The 16,679-nt window shown below is 45.0% G+C and overlaps 1 protein-coding gene across 1 annotated transcript; it reads right to left on the minus strand.

The window, feature by feature from the left end:
• Positions 1 to 4,992: 4,992 nt before the first annotated feature.
• Positions 4,993 to 10,592, minus strand: TMEM14C (transmembrane protein 14C). Its single transcript, XM_065885371.1, has 5 exons — positions 10,547 to 10,592; positions 10,133 to 10,209; positions 9,198 to 9,299; positions 6,428 to 6,515; positions 4,993 to 5,519 (listed from the first exon to the last, which is right to left on the minus strand). The coding sequence occupies exons 1-5, from the start codon at positions 10,567 to 10,569 to the stop codon at positions 5,465 to 5,467; spliced, it is 345 nt and encodes a 114-aa protein (XP_065741443.1). The 5' UTR covers positions 10,570 to 10,592; the 3' UTR covers positions 4,993 to 5,464.
• Positions 10,593 to 16,679: the final 6,087 nt, after the last annotated feature.

Raw genomic sequence — 16,679 nt, forward strand, 5'->3', positions numbered from 1 at the left:
CAGATCAATGGATAAAGATATGGTATATATACACGATGGAATACTACTCAGCCATAAAAAAGAATGAAATAATACCATTTGCAGCAACAGGAATGGACCTAGAGATTATACCAAGTGAAGTGAGTCAAAGACAAATATCATACGATATTGCTTATATGTGGAATCTAAAAAAAATTATACAGATGAACTTATTTAGAAAATAGAAACAGAGTCACAGACACAGAAAACAAACTTACGGTTACCAAAGGGGAAAGGGGGCTGGAGGGATAAATCAGGAGTTTGGGATTAAAATATAAACACTATTATATATAAAACAGATAACCAACAAGGACCTACTGCATAGCACAGGGAACTATATACTCAATATCTTGTAATAACCTGTAAAAATCTAAAAGAGAATATATATATATATATATATATATATATATATATACATGTATAACTGAATCACTCTGTTGTACACCTGAAACTAATACAACATTGTAAATCAACATTTCAAAAAAACTTTTTAAAGAGTAAATGTTTTAAAGCTCCCAAATCTTCCTAAATTTATCTATAATTCAATGCAATCATAATCAAAACCCCTAGTAAAATTTAAAGCTGAAAGGCTAAGTCTAGATTTATCTGGAAAAGTATGTAAAGAAAAATCAGAAAAGTAACAATGACAGACTTGCCTTACCCAAATATCAAAACATAGTACAATCTACACTGATTATAGAGTCACAGACCAATTAGAAAAACAAAAAAGGGCAGTTTACAGAAAAAATATACATCACTGGTCAATAAATACATGAAAAGATGCTTAATAAGTCAAACTAAGGATATAAAACAATGGCTTCGATCAGGGGTTGGAACCATGGTCAGTGAACCAAATTCAGTTCACTGTCTGTTTTTGTGCAGCTGGCAAGCTAAGAATTTTTTATAAAAAAATAAAATCAAAATAAACATGGACGAAAAGAATATCAAAATAAGATTATTATTTTGTACTATGTGAAAACGATATGAAATTCAAATTTCAGGGTCCATAAATACACCTTTGTTGGAAGGTAGCCATGCTCACCTGTTTATGTACTGTTTATGGTGGCTTTTGCATTACAAGGCAAAACTGAATAGCTGGAGAGAGACAGTATGGCCCACAAAGCCTAAAATGTTTACTATCTGGCCATTTACAGAAAAAGTTTACAGATCCCTAGCTTAATGTGTCAAAGATAAAAAGTCTGATAATACGCAATGTTAAGTAAAGATGAGGAAACAAAATCTCTCAACCGCTATCGGTGGGAGTGTAAATCCGTACAACTCTTTTTGCGGACAATTAAAATTTTAAATCCTCATCTGCTTTGACTCAGCTTTTACGGATGTAACCTAAAGATTCATTTGCACATGTGCACCGGGACTTAGTGATGTTCCTTGGTACAGCATTTTTTTAATAGCGAAAAGCTTGAAACAAGGTATCTTTCTGTCAGTAGGGGAATGGTAAACTAGACAGCCACATCATAAAATTAAAATGCCACTAAAAAGAATGAGGTAGTCTCCATGTCCAGATAAAGAAAAGGTGTTAAGTGTGATACAGTGTAGCAAAGTGTAACTCAGTGTTAATTCTGTGCCCTCACTTGTCTTAACAGTAACCAAAAAAGGATACATTTCTATGTTTTATACTCACAGAAAGCTTCTGGGACAATAAATAAATAATAGCTACCTCTTAAGTTGAGAGACTAAGGGTCTGGGATCAGAAGGAAACAATTTTGCTGTATACCCTTCTGTCTTACATGCATTCTTTATCACAAGCATATTTTATCTCAATTTTAAACGACCTTGTGAACTAGGTATTTTTTTGTTTTTGTTGTCTGGTTTTGTTTTTTTTTTTGCGGTACGCGGGCCTCTCACTGCTGTGGTCTCCCCCGCTGCGGAGCACAAGCTCCGGATGTACAGGCTCAGCGGCCATGGCTCATGGGCCCAGCCGCTCCGCGGCATGTGGGATCCTCCCGGACCAGGGCACAAACCTGTGTCCCCTGCATTGGCAGGCAGACTCTCAACCACTGCGCCACAGGGAAGCCCAAGGTGAGTATTTTTATAATTTGGAATAAGAAAGAACTTTGTAAAGCAATGAAGTAATAGATCTATGTAAAGACGTACAGAAACTATAAACAAAGTTAAAAGACACAATAGGTTGGGAGAAAATGTAATATGTAATAAAGGACCTGTGCCCATTATATACAGAGAGCTTCCACAAATCTTTATGAAACAAAAACCAACGAAAATGATGAAACAAAATACAACAAAAATGAGGGGGAAAATGGATTACATTCAAACCTTTAGCTGGGGATGTCACGGTCATCTAGATTCGACCTTGCCTTTCAGTCTCATCTCCTGTTGTTGCCAACCTCACCTGCTCTATGCTATTCGCACCAACTTGTAGGTACCCAACTGTGCCAGGCAGTGTCATGCCTCAGAGGCACTGCACATACCTTCCCTCTACCTGCAACATTTGTCTGTCCTTGTTTATGAATTCCTCATCCTTCAAGGCTCAGCTCAACCACCATCTCCTCTGTGAAGCCCTCCTAGACTCCCTGAAGAGAACTGACCACTTTTTTGTGCCCCTGGGGTAATGTCTACCTACCTCTATTAGCCATGTATTTCTATGTTGCCTTTGTTTGTCTAGATGTCAGTGTTCTCCACTAGACTCCATGATGGCAAGCCGTGGTTTGTTTTTCTTTTCCTTCTGGGACCCAGCACAATCTTAGGACAGTAAGTACTTGGGAAACTTGGCCGGGGAGAGGAAGGGGTTCTTAGCAAGGACACTGTCAAGGCTGCTGGGCAATGAAGACACCCCATCCCATCCCCGCCCCTTGGAACTGTAGGCAGCCTTAGAAGTCTCAGAGGTAACCACAGGATCAGTCACACAGGGGTCTACCTTGGACCTGAACTGAGTCCCGCCTCCAGGGAATCGTTGTCATTCAGAGTCTAAGGCTAGCACCCCAACACTAGAACTGAAGGTGGCCCAAACTGGTGTCCTTAGGAAACACTTCATTACAGAAGAAAATCCAGGGCCTCGGGCTTCCCTGGTGGCGCAGTGGTTAAGAGTCTGCTTGCCGATGCAGGGGACATGGGTTCGTGCCCCGGTCCGGGAAGATCCCATGTGCCGCGGAGTGGCTGGGCCCGTGAGCCATGGCCGCTGAGCCTGAGCGTCCGGAGCCTGTGCTCCGCAACGGGAGAGACCACAACAGTGAGAGGCCCGCATACCGCAAAAAAAAAAAAAAAAAAAAAAATACCTGCAAGTATGTGACATCAAGCATCAACCCTTTCTTATCTATGAGTAGTTATTATTAACAGCAGCATGTGAGAAAAAGAACTGGGGTGTCAGTGGACCAAAAGCTTAATGAGTCACTGCTGTGATGGGGCTGTCCAAAAATCTTATTTTGATTCTGGTTGTACTAACAGAAATGTGTGGTCTAGAATCCAGTATCCTGGTCACACCCCATCTGTGTAGAGCTATGGGCATTATGCTTTAAGAAGGGGCCCTGTTCATTTCCAAAATATACAAACAGCTCATACAACTCAATAATAAAAAAACAAACCCAATCGAAAAATGTGCAGAAGACCTAAATAGACATTTCTCCAAAGAAGACATACAGATGCCAATAGGCACATGAAAAGGATGCTCACCATCGCTAATTATTACAGAACTACAAGTCGAAACTATAATGAGGTATCACCTCACACAGGTCAGAATGGCCATCATTAAAAAGTCTACAAACAACAAATGCTGGAGAGGGTGTGGAGAAAAGGGAACTCTGCTACACTGTTGCGGGAATGTAAATTGGTGCAGTCACTGTGAAAAACAGTATGGAGGTTCCTCAAAAAACTAAAAGTAGAGTTGCCATAGGATCCTACAATCCCACTCCTGGGCATATATCTGGAAAAAACTGCAATTCAAACAATACATGCACCCCAATGTTCACTGCAGCACTATTTACAATAGCCAAGACATAGAAACAATCTAAATGTCCATTAACAGATAAATGGATAAAGAACATGTGGTACATATTTACAATGGAATACTACTCAGCCATAAAAAAGAATGAAAGGCGGCCATTTGCAGCAACATGGATGGACCTAGACTGTCATACTAAATGAAGTAAGTCAGAAAGAGAAAGACAAATATGATACCACTTTTATGTGGAATCTAAAATATGACACAAATGAACTTATCTATGAAACAGACTCACAGACACAGATAACAGACTTGTGGTTGCCAAGTGGGAGGGCAGGTGGGAGACGGATGCATTGGTAGTTTGGAATGAGCAGATGCAAACTATTATATATAGAATGGATAAACAACAAGGTCCTACTGTAGAGCACAGGGAACTATATTCAACATTCTGTGTAAACCATAATGGAAAAGAAAATGAAAAAGAATGTATACACGTATGTATAACTGAATCACTTTGCTGTACAGTAGAAATTAACACACTGTAAATCAACTATACTTCAATAAATTTAAAAAAAAAAGAGGGCCCTGGCAGACATGTCAAACCATGGCATACACAACAAAGATGAGAAAACTAGGACTCCTTTCAAGGAGCTTAAGCCAATCCACAAAATTGTATATGCCTGAATTACATATTCTAAATCCAATCAATACCAGTTCGGATTGAGCTAAGTAGCAAATATCCCTTTTCTTTAAAGAGGGGGAAACTAAGGTAAGGGGTATCAGAATGAGTTAGCTCAGTGCTGGTTAACAACAATTTCATTTTTTTCATTTTTTTTCTCTTTTTTTGGTTACACAGTCCTACTAATCTTAGAAATCCAAGGCTCAATGCAATGCCTAATCAAATAATAACTAACTTTCCTTCTTTGGTCTTTAAATTATTCAGGATGGGTAATTCCTAAATAAAATGTTAACAGAAACACCTTCATGCTCTTTTATCTTCTTGCTATTCACATCTCATTCTATGTTCTAGACAGCTCTGGCAACAAAAACACCGAAGAAAATATTATTTACAGTAAACTTTATTTTCATTGATTTCACTTAACATAATTTCAAAGTAGGTCTGTGCTCTAAGATAAGCAAAAGAACAGATATCCTAAATCTCATTAACAGATCTTTTTCACACTGTTCCTCTGAGTAGGGTACAGGGTTTCAGGGGCCCCAATGGTGACACCTTACATTTTATCCCTGGAGATTTTACCTATAGATTCAGAAAGAACAGATAACACCAACATACAAGAATCAAACTGTATGCTTCTACTATAGGAAGAAGCTCTTGTGTTACACTCTACCCACCTCTTTACGGTTGTAATGATAATAACTGACTTTCTTCTCTGCAAAGCTGGGTTTTTTGGGTTTGTTTTTGTTTTAAGTAAAATGTCAGAATATGTGAAAATGCTGTACTTATTTATCTTAATATGCTAAAAACAGTGAAAATTTTAAAATTCTTCATGAGTCCAAGCTGGGCCATGACTACTACTGATGGGATTGACCCAACACACTAATTCCAAGTTTGGCGACCATCAGCAAACTGTTCAAAGGAAACACATAAAAAACAAAAAATCAGATAAAGAACAGCACAGGCCCTTGACTATTTTTAAGGGACTGGGACTCAGCAGGTCCCTCACAACTACATGGCGAGGAGATGCCAAGGCAGAGCAAGCAGGGACGAACTCCCACCCCTGGAGGTGCCAAAGGAAGAACTCGTGAAAGGCAGTCCTGCACTGGGGCTTTGAAATCATACACGTGAGCTGAAGTTCCTAATCTAACAGCCAATAATTCAAAGATGAGAAAACAAGGCTGGAGAGACCAAGGCCTCCCCAGTCAGGCAGGTCATCAGTGGTAGGTCTCCAGCCTCCCAGTTTACAGCTCTTGACCTTGGTCTATGCTGATTATAAAACATAATTCTTGACAGCATCATAACTATGATCAAGGTTGGGTAAGTAATCTTTTTCCAAAGCAGATTTTTAAAAATTCTATTTTGGGGGTATCTTTATTATACTTAAAGACTACATTTTTAAGAACAATCTGGTTTGGATTTTATAATTAAAGTTAATTACGACTGACGTTAAATAGGATTCAGTCAGAATTCCCTTTCAGCAAAATTTTCAATAATAAAGGACACCTTACAACTAAGAAACATGGACCCCATGCTGAAAGTCACACAAACGGCTGCAGTCGTGGAGCTTCCTCCAATGCAGAAAGGGGCCAGGATGGACCAGAGAGCAAATGTGAAAGCAAAAACCATTTCCAAAGTGAACGAATATACTTATTTCATTTTGACATTAAATCTGCTGTTTTTGCAGCCTTTCCTGTTTGTATATGAATTTAAATCATTTCAGTCGATGCTCAGCATCAGATATACTGAAACAAGTAAAATTTTGAATATCTAAAGTATTTGGGGCATTAAACTAGAACTAGCAATAGAGCAGAGGGTACCTGGCACCTGCAATTAAGCCTGCAGGCATAAATTTTCCAGAGTGGTAGAATCTCATTCCCATAATGCCAGCCAAGGTTCCAGATGTAACTGATGAAAAGATAAAAAGAGTCAAAGATCACTACATCTTATATGTTGGAGGATGAAAATGCGGCCAAACTCCCACCCATCTTTCAAGGGCCCAGACCTCATACCTCCTCCTTCCCCGAGTCGGGGAGCTCCACAGCCACCCACAGTCAATGGGACCAAGTACAAATACTGGAGTCAAAGGCTCTCAGTGTCTGAGCCCAGCCTGCCTTTCCAGCCTCACCTCCTACCACTCTTCAGCCATAAATTTCTTAGTTTTCTCCTAAATGGCATTTTTCCTATGCCAATGCTATTTACCCTGTGTGCTCTTAGGCTCTTCCCACTCGACATCTATTCAAATACCTACCACCTGCCACGCACTGCACCAGGTGCTGGGAACACAACTGTCATCAAAAAGATCTCTGCCCTAACGGCGTTTGGAGTTTGATAGGACTAACTTGAAAGAATCACACAAATAAAAACTCAGAAGTATAATCTGTGCTACAGGCGCCAATTAATGCAAAACAAATAACGTGATGAACAGGGGATCCAGCCCATTGAGGGAGAAGGACTTGCTGAGAAAGTGAAGACTGAGCCTCGATGTGAAGAGTCGCGCTTAACGAGCTCAAGGGGAGGAAAGCACATTCCAGGCAGAGGGCGTAATATACGCAGGGCCCTGCAGTGAGAGGGGGCTGCTAGACGTGGTGTGGCACAGAAACCGAGACTGAGGGAGGAAGAGGGCCACGGCCTACAGAGCCTCGAGGGCCACGGGACGGACTGTGGTCTTCTTCCGAAGAGCAATGAAAAGCCATTAAAAGATATTACGCAGAGGGATACATACAAAGAGCTGCATTCTGAAAATATAATTGTGGCTGTACCACAGGGAGCAAACTTCAGGGAAAACAGAGAGGAGGTAGGGTACCAACTGAGAAACTTCCTCGGGAATGCAGGCAAGAGGGGGGCTAACTGGGGCGTGGATGGTGGCCGTGGAGGTAGGGAAGGGGACAGCCTGGGATACGAGTTGCAGGTAGTGTTGACAGGACCTGCTGATCAATCAGACAGAGATGGAGGGGAGGGGAGCAACGGAGACCCAAATGGAGGGAGGACACCAGGAGACCAAGCGTGTGTGAGGATAGGAAGCCAGGTGTGGGCAGATGCCATGACACAGCTGAATGCTTTCGAGCAGGCAACTGGATACACGAGAGTAAAGCTCGGAGGAGAGAGAAATTTGTGAGTCATTTGTGTATCGGTGGTAATTTAAGACCTGGGCTTCAACCATATTGCCAAGTGAGAGAATATAAAGAACATTAAAAGAGCCAGATTTTAAGAACCTTGGTATCTAATGGTTGAAATGGAAGACAGGTCGACAAAACAGACAAAAGGGAGTCAGAAAATAAAAAGGAAAAACAAGAGAATGGAAAATGGATTGGTGTACTGTGCTGAGAACAGCTAAAAGGCCAAATTAAATGAGAACCAAGTGTAAAGCTGAAGTTTGAAACACACGGGTTCCTGGCAGCCTCAGGGAGAGCTATTCCCGTGGACTACGGGGCCAGAGGTGCAGGCCGAGGTGGGCTGAGAATGTGAGGTGAGGAAGTGAAGATGGGAGTGTACTGGCTGTTTTTTAAGAGAAGTTCCTGAAGAGGAAGCAGAAGGGCAGCAACTGAAGAAAGCAGTGGGGTCACGAGAGGTCCTTTTTTTTTTTTTTTTTAAATGGGTGAGAGATAAGCACATCGGAGAAGGGCTGGCATCAGTGACGGTGTAAAGCTCCGGGGAAGGTGAAGCAGTAGAGACCCAAAGCCTGGTGGAGGGACCAGCCTTGGAGACAAGAACCAGGACAGGGGAAGGCCCAGAGGCCGATGGCATGAGGGAGTCTCCACGTGACGGCTGCTGTTTTGTCTTCAAGTAGATGGTGAGGTTGCTCGCTGGGGTGTCAGAAAGGGGACAAAGGGGCCTGAGAGTAACTCCGGGGCTGCAAGAGAGCCGCCGAGCAGAGCTGAGAGCTGGGCGCTTCCTCCTTCCCAGCCCAGGCCGACTTGGACAAACCACTGTGACACGCCCGCTCTCCGTGAGGGCCAGAACTGCGTGTTTTCTCATCCTGTGGGTTTGTGGGGACAGCGAGGGGCCCACACACCCAGCAGGGTGTCTGACACAGGGTGGGGCTCAGGAAAAATGCACCAAAGCCACCCTGATAAGTAATCTTCCCCTCCCCGCGCCCCTCACCGTCTGTGCTGCTCATAGGACACGGAAGCAGCCCCAGTCATGTTTTATGTCCCCGGTGAAGGTAAAGCCTCCCTGAAGGCAGGGCCTACATCTTACACACTTAGTTTACATCTAAAAGGCTAACAAATGATTTTCAAATGGGAAAAATGCAATACCGATGCAAACCTAACCCAGACACGTGGTCCTTCAGTGACGCTCAAGCAGACGGTCTTCAGCGGGGAATCACAATGGTTAAGAGACACATGCCTGCCTTACACAAGTTTAACACTTACTTCACTGGGTAAATCTACATTCATGAGGTATGAAAACCTTTCCATATTCTGTACATAAAAGATAAGTAGAAACCAGCACAAGACGCCCCCGCCCCGCCCTCATTTCAAAACTTGCCTAGGACTTGGCAGAAGCAGTAAAACCGTCGCAATGTGAAGAACCTGTCACATCCCACCAACCCAGGGATGCGTCAGGGAGACGCTGAAACCGACATACCTAAGAAAACCCAAATGTTCCTTGGATCCTGAGACAGCTGATAGGCCCCGAAGCCCGCTAATCCACCGAAGAGGAGCCCGGCAGCCAGGGACGGGACACTGCCTGCAGGGAAGCAAACACACAGCTGCACTGCAATGGCAGACACTCATCTCACTGACAGAATCCACCAGACCGCCCTCCCCTACAGAGGAAAGCAGCAAAGAGAACGTCTCTCAACGCGGTCCAGGACCAAGGCATTCTCAACGAGGAAAATGTATGGGGGAGTTTGCCATTTTACCAGAGAGGTCAGGGTCGTACCACATGGGTCCTCTCTCCTCTAACACGCAGGACACTTCCTCCCAGGGAGAAAGGGAGGGCTCCGAGCCAGGCCTGATTAACCCTGCAAGGACTGGAACTCTCCATGGGCAGGACCTTCGGCTCATCCCCAAAGGAAAGGGAAAGAGAGTCAGTGAGTTAAAAAATGACCTGGAGAGCAAGAATTCTGGTGTGTGCGATGGCAGGGGGGATGCAGGCAAGGAGTGGGGTGGAAACAAGCATGTTCACTGACACATCTGTGCCCTGTGCCTGATTTAATGCGGAGACCTCAAAACTGCTTCTGCGAAGACTAGAGGTTTCCTTCTACTTGAAGAGCAGAGATGGCCCTCTGGGGTCAAGGCTGATGTATGGCAGGTGATGATAATAACAATCTACTACCATCCCTAACCGGTATCTTTATCTAAAGAGTCAAAAAAACAAGTGACTGGACAAGAAGCCTGGTGTAGCTCAGCCGGATAACCGCCAAGGCAAGTACAGCTACAGGACTGATAATAAGCCTGCACTCCAGCGAGAGGGCCTAAAGCAAACCTGACTCCAATAAGACTGCAGTTTGAGGACCCTGGGGACTCACTCTTCACCGGGAATAAGATTTTAAGAGGTTAAATAACTACAAACCGTACCTGCTCTTGCATAGCCAATGATCCCGCCGGAAGCAACCAGTGCTGCGTAGCCAAAGCCGATCCAATGTAAAGGCACTCTGAAAACGGAGCAGTAAGAAATCAGTGCCAACCGTGTTAAAAACACAAAAAACAAACGAAACAGCATGGAACCATAGAATGGGATCAAAAAGGTCACCATTCCAGAACAATCCTATCATGGTATAAACGCAAATAAATCCCAGAGAGGTTAGATGGCTTGCCTAGAGTCAGTGGCAGAGCTGGGACTCGAACACAAGTCCCTGGCCTACATGTCCATATCCTCCCACAGCCCAAGCTGTCCAGCAGTCTTGGCTCAGCGCCCTTTTCAGATGATTAAAGAAACTCGGGTTTTGAAAAGCTCCTGACTATTCCACCCCCATTTCACTGGGCACTTACAGTGGGCCAGAGTCCTTCTCCATTGTTCTCTTTCACTCTGTCCAAATGGAAGATCACACCAGGCCTGCACCTGCGGAGGAGGGGCTGGATCAGAGGCAGTTAACAGCACAGCTCGCTAGCAGCCAGGAAGCAGTGCGTCCAAGTTCCAGCTCCAGACCCTTGGGAGCTAAGAAGAATGGGCAAGCCACCCAACGTCTCTAAGCCTCAGTTTCCTTCACCGTACCTACGCTGAGGATAGCAATGGTACAAATTTCCTAGGGCTACTATGGGCATTAAATGGGATAATATGTAAAGGCGCTTTGCACAAAGTAATTGCTGAACAGATACCAGCCGTTCTAGTAATAACCTAAATTCTAATATAACATAGGCCCACAGGACACTTCACTGACCAGCTCTGTACAGTTAACGAGCTAATCTCCTCAACACCTAACCAAATTATAACTAAACTGGAAAGTAAACACACCTCCTGTGCCCTTAATTCAAGTATTTTAGTTGCCCTTTCTGGGGGGAAAAGGTGCTGCTTTTTACCCCTGCCCAAAGAATTGATTTCAATACTCAACATTTGTAAAGTTTCCAGATGGTTATTTAACTTTGCATCACTCATATTTATCGTTAGATGGGGGGCGAGGAGGAAGGATGAAATATACAAAGCCCAAGTCATAATTACGTAGAACACTACACCCTTGGCAAAGCAGGGTGTAACTCCTAATTTCTTAAAGAAATGCATCTGGTATCCAACGAGGCTAAGCTTGAAAATACATAACCTCTTCTGTTTAAATTATTGTCTATGGGGGGGGGCTTGGAATTGTACCACCGCCATTAATTCGACGTAACACTGAGCCACCGAGATTTTTAAGGAGATGGCCCAATAAAACCTCCAGGAAACTAATGACCTCGACGCTACCTCGGTAAGCATCTGCCTCAGGAGCTCAGGGTCTCCGCGGGATTCACAGCCCACTTTAAGGAAAGCAGGAAACGAGGGACTACACAAGCACCTACCACGCAGCCTAAAGCCGCCGCCTGGATACGGAGGACGAAGAGCAGGCGGCAGCAAAGCCTCTCAACTCATTTCTAAAAGTCAAAACAGGTGTAAAATAATAGTAATAATAATGCCAAAGTACACGAACCTCCTTCCCAAAGGTCTGCACTCGCCAACGAGGGTGCACACGGCTACGAGGCAGGAGTCGCACTCCTGCCGGAAATGTCGCAGCGCTTTCTCTGAGTCCGGGGGCGGGGCTTGGAACGGGGCGGGGCTAGAGGCAGGGGTCGAGGCGCTCCGGACGTCCCGGGGGCAGGGCATGGGGCGGGGCTTGCGACGGATAGGCCGGCGCGTGCTCTTTGTCTCCGGGTCAGGGAGTATCGGAGCGCTCCGTGTATCCGGGGAGCCGGGCGTGGTGCCGGCCGTCCAGCACTCGTCCCAGATCCGAGCCACCTTGGCCTAAATCCGGAAGCCCAGGCTTGGAGTCTAGTTTTGCAAGAGGCCTTTGCGAGCTGGGCCAGGTCTGCGGTGAGGGGGGGGCTGCCACCGATGGGGGTGAAGGGCATCCGAGGCTGGATTTTGAAGGACTGCATCAACAGAGGGCCCTATTACCAGGTGTCAACCAGATGCAGGCCATCGGGGAGGACTGTCACTCTAGCCCTATCACGTTATTTGCTACCATGGGAAGGGACTACTTTCTATCTGCAGAAGATAGGGTGGCCACTAGACAGGCTAGATAGTGTGGTTCACTTCCCTGTTTGTTTCAAAGAGTGAGGCTACTTGAAAAGCATCTTAAAAGGGAACAGTGGGGGGCTTCCCTGGTGGCGCAGTGGTTGAGAGTCCACCTGCCGATGCAGGGGACACGGGTTCGTGCCCCGGTCCGGGAAGATCCCACATGCCGTAGAGCAGCTAGGTCCGTGAGCCATGGCCGCTGAGCCTGCGCGTCCGGAGCCTGTGCCCCGCAACGAGAGAGGCCACAACAGTGAGAGGCCCGCGTACCGCATTAAAAAAAAAAAAAAAAAAAAAAAAAAAGGGGGGGGGGACAGTGGGTGAGTTACATTTGCAAGTACCTCTGTGATGCCCCCGTGGCCACACGTTATCTCCACTCCCATTGCATATCTGCTTCTCTTCCCTGCGTTTCCTGCACCACCATTCACTCAGTTGCTGTAACACCAAAATGTGGGTGGGTGTCACGTTTGGCATCTCTCTTTCATCCCCTACAAGTATCAACAAGAATAGATCTTATATATACAATCTTGAGTGAAAAAGCAAATTGCAGTGCATTGGCAACTGAAAAAAAATGCACAAGGAGACAGTTGTGAGCTAAGTTTTATTGGGGGCAAAATGGGGACTATAGACCCAGAGACAGCCTCTCAGGTAGCTCTGAGGAATTGCTCCGAAGAGGTGGTGGCTGGCGGGGTGAGTCAGTATATGTGCTTTTGGTAAAGGGGGTTGGGTGCCCTCAAGCACACATTTTGACGGAAGGTTGGTGCTAGTCACGAGGAGCAGGTGTCTCTGTTAATGATTTTAGTGCTTTTCTAGATGTGAGAAGATGCAAGAAATTGGGCTCATAAAACCTTCCCCTGAAAATATCTAACTCTCTGCCAGTTTTTCCCAGAGCACGGGGTGCCTCATTCCTGATCTCCAGCCAGAACTCCTTTCATGGTGTGTGGAAGGTCAGTGAGTGCAGTGGCTAGGGACCTAATCCTTGTAGAGGCAGATGGCGAGTGACAATTTTTTGTTGGCAGCATACATACTTTGAAAGAAGATCTTCCACTTGCAGCAACTCCTACTTTTCAGATATCAGAAGTGAAGTCTGTGTTTACCACAGCTGATTCTAACCAACCGAAGCTGATAGTGACTAAGAACTCTGAGCAATTCCACTTAGGCCAGACCCTCAACAACTTAATGGAAGACTCTCCTTAAAAAACAAGGACAGGGGCTTCCCTGGCGGCACAGTGGTTGGGAATCCGCCTGCTAGTGCAGGGGACACGGGTTCGAGTCCTGGTCCGGGAGGATCCCACGTGCCGCGGACCAACTGGGCCTGTGCGCCACAACTACTAAGCCTGTGCTCTAGAGCCCGCAGCCACAACTGCTGAGCCTGCGTGCCACAACTATTGAAGCCCGTGCGCCTAGAGCCCATGCTCAGCAACAAGGGAGGCCACCACAATGAAAGGCCCGTGCACCGCAACGAAGAGTAGCCCCCGCTCGCCGCAACTAGAGGGAGCCTGTGTGCAGCAACGAAGACCCAACGCAGCCAAAATAAATAAATAAAATTTATTTTTAAAAAAAAATGACAGGACTTGCCTTAACCAGCTGGGATGATTTAGGGATTCATTTCTCCCTATGCACATGCAAGCTTCAAACCTTAGTTAAGCCCACCATGATCCTCCCCCTGCCTTTTAGACTCAAAGAAATTGAACCACAGAGAATTAGTTACCTATAGTCCTAGCCCTTGGTTGAGCTGTTATTTGAAATAAGCTGTCCTACACCCTTAACTCTACCATAATGCATAGTTTCATGTGCAGTCCATCATAAAATATAAAATAAATGAAAGGAACCGGTTTCTGCTCTGTTTCAGTTGGTTCCACACAAGGATTTGTGTTTAGTAATGTCTCTAGTTGACATTAGCATATTTTAGGAGATAGCTCAGCTCTTAACTAGGAGCCCACTGAATAGTACTGGAACACTGAACCACAAGTGTGTCATGGGGCGTGACGAAGATTGTGTGAGGGACTAAGTTTTTAGTCTCTGGCCACTGGGGCCTATCAATGGGATGTTTTTCTGTTAGTTTGTTTTCTGTTTTGTTTGTTTTTTTTCACAGAGGCCTCAAGTCAGGATTGTCTGCTAGACACACATGTACACCCACCCATAACCAGAGCAATAAAGACCATCTGCCGCAACAGAAGAGCTCACGAGGAAGGAATAGCGCTTCACTTTGAGCATTATTTTATCATTTTTGGAGCCTTGTATGTGTTGAATTCGCACTTAAACAGACCTCAAGCAAAAATGGTCAAAATCAAATGCCAGTTGCAGTGTTGCAAGTCAACATCTACTGAGTATCCACAATACTGTCTTCAGGAGTATTTCATAGCTTTAAGACTGACATCATCCATTCAATAAAATTTTCTCCAAGAAATTAATAAATGAGATTATGAAAAAAAACGGCCTATTTTTTTCAACCTACCCTATCTGCCACGTGCTTCTAGGACCTCATATATTAGAGCCATAATAATATGAGCAAAGCATACAGTGAGCTTATTACACGCAGGACACTGAAGTGCCTGACATCGACGAACTCATTTAATCTTCATAGCAACCCTATGCGGTAAAGACTATTACTTTCTTCTGCTTTTATACATGGAGGAAATTAAGGCAGAAAGGGGTTCTCTCGCTGGTATAAGGTCACACAGTAAAGGGTAGGGCTGCCTAACTCCTTTAGTCTGTTCTCAGTACCGTGACCAAGACAATCCTGTTACAAATTGGACTGCAGTCGTTCCTCAGCTCCAAACCCTCCAGTGGCTCCCTTACCTCCCGCAAAGCCCTGCACACCTCCCTCCCGGACCTCAGCTCCTATTCCTTTCCCCTTTGCTGATGCTGCTCCAGCCTCCTTGCTTGCACCTCCGAGCACCTGCTCGTGCAGCTGTTTCATCTGCCCGGAACCCTCTTCCCGGATAAATCTCTCGCTCACTCCCTCACCTCCTTTAAATCTTCATTCCAATGTCACCTTCTCAGTGAGGCCTTCCAGGATCATCTTATTTAAGACTACGACCATCTGCATTTCCTTCCGTAGCTTTTCTCCACGGCACTCACCTCCTAAGTGGTATATAACTTACGAATTGCAATCACCTCCCCTCTCTAGCATGCAAGTTCTCGAGAGTGAGGATCGTTGCCTGGCACAGCAGGGCCCCACAAGCATGCGTTGAAAGGCCGAGGACATGTAGTGAGAAGTCAGCAGCTGCTTCAGAAAGAGGGCAACCGGCAGAGTCAGAGACAGGAGGGAGAGATTGCCCTGGCTGCACCCTGCCTCTCTGAGGTCTGGCTCTCTCCCGGCCCCGGCCTGTCAGACACCTGTGTCCTTGTCATAAACCCATCCCCGTGCCTTCTGAAGTTCGGGATAGCTAAAGTTGCTTTTTGTTTCTCGCAGCTGAGTCTTTCTTAACAGAGGTAGCATCCTGTTCCCTCTGCCAGAAATGCCTTTTTCTCCTTGTTCAAAACTCAGTCTCTTCTCTTACTGAAGTCAAGCTGCCACCAGCCACCACAGGCTGTAATACATTTCTTACCAAAGCTTTTGTCCTTTGTGTAGGGATCTTTTTTTTTTTTTTTTTTTCCTTTTCGGCCCCTAGAATCTAGGATAGTGCCGGGTACACGGTGAGCGTTGTTCAACGCAGGCCCAGTGAATAAACAAATGGAGAGTGGAGATAGAGGTGGCCTTCAGAGATTTCAAAATACTGAGGAGTGAATTTGCGATAAGGAGCTGCTCATACATTAATATCAAAATAGACAATCCAGCACAGAGATGGTTGAGATTATAAACAGACTATACATCCCTAGGAGGAGGAAAAGGAAATGAACCTGACTCCCCCCAAATAGGTATTTTTTCATACAAACTGGTTTGTGCAATGGCCTCCAAGTACACTACCAGGCAAGCTCTGCCAGAGGTCACTGAGCAGACAAGCGCAGACCAAAATAAAATGTTCGAATCACATGGTTTATAGCAATTTTATATGTAATTGCCAAAACCTGGAAGCAACCAAGACGTCCTCCAGTAGTGAATGGTAAACTGTGGTACATCCAGACAATGGAGTACTATTTATTACTAAAAAGAAATGAACTATCAAGCCATGAAAAGACACAGAGGAAGCTTATGTGCATGTTAGTAAGTGGAAGAAGCCAATCTGAAGAGGCTACAATACTGCATGATTCTAACTACATGATACTGTGGAAAAGGCAGAACTTCGGAGATGGGAAAAAGCTCAGTGATCATCAGCGGTGGAGATGGGGAGAGATGAACAGAACAGAGTGGCAAATCTGTCCCTTCTCTCAATATTGTTATAAACCCAAAACAGCTATAAAAAAGTAAAGTCTCAAAAACAAAATAACCAAACCTATATTCATCTTTGTTTACAGGCCTGAAGTAAGACAACAAAGAGT

Source organism: Phocoena phocoena, chromosome 10, assembly GCF_963924675.1.
Source record: "Phocoena phocoena chromosome 10, mPhoPho1.1, whole genome shotgun sequence".
NCBI classification, from domain to species: Eukaryota; Metazoa; Chordata; class Mammalia; order Artiodactyla; family Phocoenidae; genus Phocoena; species Phocoena phocoena.

Coding starts and splice junctions, on each gene's coding strand:
- TMEM14C (XM_065885371.1), bottom strand. CDS start 10,569: ATGGAGAAGGACTCTGGCCCACT. Junction 9,300..10,132: donor CATTGGCTATGCAAGAGCAG/GTACGGTTTGTA, acceptor GCTTCCCTGCAG/GCAGTGTCCCGTCCCTGGCT. Junction 5,520..6,427: donor GGCTTAATTGCAGGTGCCAG/GTACCCTCTGCT, acceptor TCCTTTGAACAG/TTTGCTGATGGTCGCCAAAC.